This window comes from Ovis aries, chromosome 15 (assembly GCF_016772045.2).
Source record: "Ovis aries strain OAR_USU_Benz2616 breed Rambouillet chromosome 15, ARS-UI_Ramb_v3.0, whole genome shotgun sequence".
Classification (NCBI taxonomy): domain Eukaryota; kingdom Metazoa; phylum Chordata; class Mammalia; order Artiodactyla; family Bovidae; genus Ovis; species Ovis aries.
In genome coordinates this window covers 48858423-48862728 of record NC_056068.1, presented here as the reverse complement: position 1 = coordinate 48862728, position 4306 = coordinate 48858423, and the positions used below count along the sequence as shown (strand labels likewise).

Sequence of the window (4306 nt, the reverse complement as noted above, 5' to 3'; positions counted from 1 at the left end):
AAGACTTTGACTGTGTGGATCACAATAAACTGTGGAAAATTCTGAAAGAGATGGGACTAGCAGACCACCTGATCTGCCTCATGAGAAACCTGTATGCAGGTCAAGAAGCAACAGTTAGAACTGGACATGGAACAACAGACTGGTTCCAAATAGGAAAAGGAGTACGTCAAGGCTGTATATTGTCACCCTGTTTATTTATCTTATATGCAGAGTACATCATGAGAAATGCTGGGCTGGAAGAAGCACAAGCTGGAATCAAGATTGCCGGGAGATATATCAATAACCTCAGATATGCAGAAGACACCACCGTTATGGGAGAAAGTGAAGAATAACTAGTGAGCCTCTTGACGAAAGTGAAAGAGGGGAGCGAAAAAGTTGGCTTAAAGCTCAACATTCAGAAAACGATGACCATGGCATGGACATGGGTTTGAGTGGACTCCAGGAGTTGATGATGGACAGGAAGGCCTAGTGTAATGCGATTCATGAGGTTGCAAAGAGTCAGACATGACTGAGCAACTGAACTGAATTGAGCATTGAAACATACATTACCACATGTAGAATAGATAGTAGGTGGAAATTAATTGTATGATGCAGGGAACTCAAACATGTGCTGTGTGACAACTTAGAGGGTTGGGATGATGTGGGGTGGGAGGCAGTTCAAGTGGGAGAGGACATATGTATACCTATGAGTGATTCATGGTGATGTATGGCAGAAACCAACACAATATTGTAAACTGATTGTCCTCCAATTAAAAATAGATAAATTAATAAATAAATTGATGTGGTTTGTGGAGAGGACTTAGGTCAATGAATTGAAATTTTAAAAAAAGCTAGAAATTTATTCTACAATCTACAAAGATCATATTAGGAAGGGAAGTTGAACTATTTGTCACACATAAAATGTAAGACAGTAAATTCCTTCCTAGCCTCATATAATTTTTCTGTACTTTCAAAATCTTTGAGCATGTGTGATATGCTTATTTTTGAAATACAGACTTAAGGAAGTTATATTCCATCTGAATGGAGTATTGAAGAACTCTTCTGTAATTTCATTTACCTAAAACATAGTTTTATGTGAAAATAATAATATTATTTGTTAATAATTATTTACTGGAGATCTACTCTGTGTCAGAAATATCCTAGATATTAGGCAAACAGACATAAAAAAAAATAGGCATGCTTTCTCCTTTCAATGATAGCACACTCTATTTCAGTTCTGTTCTGTCTCTCAGTGGTGTCCGACTCTTTGCAACCCCATGAATCGCAGCACGCCAGGCCTCCCTGTCCATCACCAACTCCCTGAGTTCACCCAGACTCACGTCCATCGAGTCAGTGATGCCATCCAGCCATCTCATCCTCTGTCGTCCCCTTTTCCTCCTGCCCCCAATCCCTCCCACCATCAGAGTCTTTTCCAATGAGTCAACTCTTCGCATGAGGTGGCCAAAATACTGGAGTTTCAGCTTTAGCATCATTCCTTCCCAAGCTTTCCTGGTGGCTCAGATGGTTAAGCATCTGCCTGCAATGCAGGAGACCCGGGTTCAATCCCTGGTTTGGGAAGATCTCCTGGAGAAGGAAATGGCAACCCACTCCAGTATTCTTTCCTGGAGAATCCCACGGATGGAGGAACATGGTAGACTACAGTCCATGGGGTCACAAAGAGTCGGACACGACAGTGAGCTTCACTTCACTTCCAAAGAACACCCAGGGCTGATCTCCTTTAGAATGGACTGGTTGGATCTCCTTGCAGTCCAAGGGACTCTCAAGAGTCTTCTCCAACACCACAGTTCAAAAGCATCAATTCTTCAGCACTCAGCTTTCTTCACAGTCCAACTCTCACATCCATACATGATTACTGGAAAAACCATAGCATTGACTAGATGGACCTTTGTTGGCAAGTAATATCTCTGCTTTTGAATATGCTATCTAGGTTGATCATAACTTTCCTTCCAAGGAGTCAGTGTCTTTTAATTTCATGGCTGCAGTCACCATTTGCAGTGATGTTGGAGCCCCCCCCCCAAAAAAAAAAATGTCTGACACTGTTGCCATTGTTTCCCCATCTATTTGCCATGAAGTGATGGGACCAGATGCCATGATCTTCGTTTTCTTAATGTTGAGCTTTAAGCCAACCTTTTAAATAGAAAAAAAAAAATCAAAGAAATAAACTATGTATTTAATTACCTGATGTGAAGAGTTGACACATTGGAAAAAGACCCTGACGGTAGAAAAGAGTGAAGGAAAAAGGAGAAGGGGAAGCAGAGGATGAGATGGATAGATAGTGTCACTAACTCAATGAACATGATTCTGAGCAAACTCCAGAAGAAAGTGGAGGAACGAGGAACTTGGTGTGCTGCAGTCAATAGGGTTGCAAAGGGTCACACACAACTTAGCTAATTAACAACAAAAATATATTTAACTACAAATCATAATAGCAAGTATAATATAATAATAAAGAATAATAAGCAATAAAAGAGGTTAAAAAGAGGAATCCATGATTTGAACTGAGGGTTTAAGGTAATCTATAATAAAGTTAAGCTGAAACTTCTAAAAATTGAATAGAGATAGTAAAACTAAAGCCAACAGCATCCTAAGGGAAGGGGTAAGATCTGAAAATTTATAAAAAACAGAAAAATTGGCAAATTCAACAAATTGTGAGAAGACCAATGTGACTAGAATTTCATTATTTGACAATACTGGAGAGTTAGAGAGGGTAAAGAACATGTATCAACTTACAGTAGGTACTTTATTTCTTTAATTCTATTCCCAAAGAAGTAATGGTTTTTATTTAAAATAAAAAAATACATCATTAAATTTGTCTTTTTTTAAAAGATCACCATTATCTTGCATAGAGAATCAGTTAGAAAGTAGCAAAAAGTAGATATTTAAAAACTAAACAGGTTACTGGGGTATTTCACTAAAGAAGTGCTGGTGACATACTAAGATGATTAATAGAGATGGTGAAGAGATGTAATTAAAATATAGGTTATGTTTAGAACCAAAAGAATATAGTATGGATGAACTGAATGTGAAGATGAGGAATTCATTTTTGTTACAAGGATAGGAGCTACCATTTGTCTGTCTTGATTGGAATTCGGCTCTTTTATAAAAGATGATATCACCAGGCATCATTTTCTTTTTTGTTAATTTGGATGGAAACCCCCTCAAAATACACACCATTTCCTATTTTATGCCCATGGACAGTAATCAATTTGAATGAAATCTGATGATAATAACAAAGATATATTGATGATTATTTGTGACAAATATTAGGGTTTCTCAAACACATCTTTAATCTTTTATGCAAAACATTCCACCATATATTGCCTATTATCTATGACTGTTATTAATATATTTGTTTCTGACATAATTTTGCTACAACTTTTACTCTAATCTGCCTGGTTTTCACACAGTACACAATGGGATTCATCAGTGGAGGCACAAGTAAAAGAATATTTGCCATAAGGACATTGAAGAGAGGAGAGACATGCTGGACAAAACGATGAACAATGGCAAGGTTGATGATGGGCAGATAGAAGATGATCACTGCACAGATGTGTGAAACACAAGTGTTGAGGGCCTTGAGCTGTTCCTTTTGGGATGCAATTCCAAGCACAGTCTTGAGGATTAGGATGTAAGACACAGCAATGAGCATAAAGTCTACCATAAGGCAGAGTGCTCCAAAAAAGCCATAAATGACATCAATCTGGTTGTCAGAGCAGGCCAGCTTCATGACATCCTGGTGGAGACAGTAGGAATGTGACAGTTGGCGTTTCTCACAATATTTCAACATTCTCAAAGTGAAGGGAAAGGGAAGAACCAGGAGGAAGCTCTTGAAAAAGCATACAATTCCAATTTGGGCTACTCTGAGAGTTGTAAGAATGGAGCTGTATCTCAGAGGGTTGTGGATGGCTAGGAAGCGATCGAATGACATGATCAGGAGCACTGAGGATTCCAGCGCTGTGAATCCATGGATGAAGAATTGCTGAGCAAAGCAGGCATTTGCAGAGATTTCAGAAGCTTTAAATAAGAAGATCCTCAACATAGTGGGAAGAGAGGAAAAGGATAGGCCCATGTCAGACAAAGTCAATATGGAAAGGAAATAGTACATGGGCTCATGCAAGGATGGTTCTGTCTTAATGATGAAAAGGATGGTGCAGTTTCCCAGAAGAGCAATAAGATACATGCTGGATATTGGAATAGAGATCCAGATGTGTGCATATTCCAGCCCCGGCATCCCAACCAAGATGAAGGTGGTGACTTCAGCATGTGATATGTTGATAATGGACATGATGAATTTAGAGGGCTCTGC

At 38.8% G+C, this 4306-nt stretch overlaps 1 protein-coding gene across 1 annotated transcript; it reads right to left on the bottom strand.

The window, feature by feature from the left end:
- Nucleotides 1-3340: 3340 nt before the first annotated feature.
- Nucleotides 3341-4306, bottom strand: LOC101115731 (olfactory receptor 51A4). The gene has a single exon (XM_004016684.5). It carries the CDS (start codon nt 4283-4285, stop codon nt 3341-3343), a length of 945 nt encoding a protein of 314 aa, XP_004016733.3. The 5' UTR covers nt 4286-4306.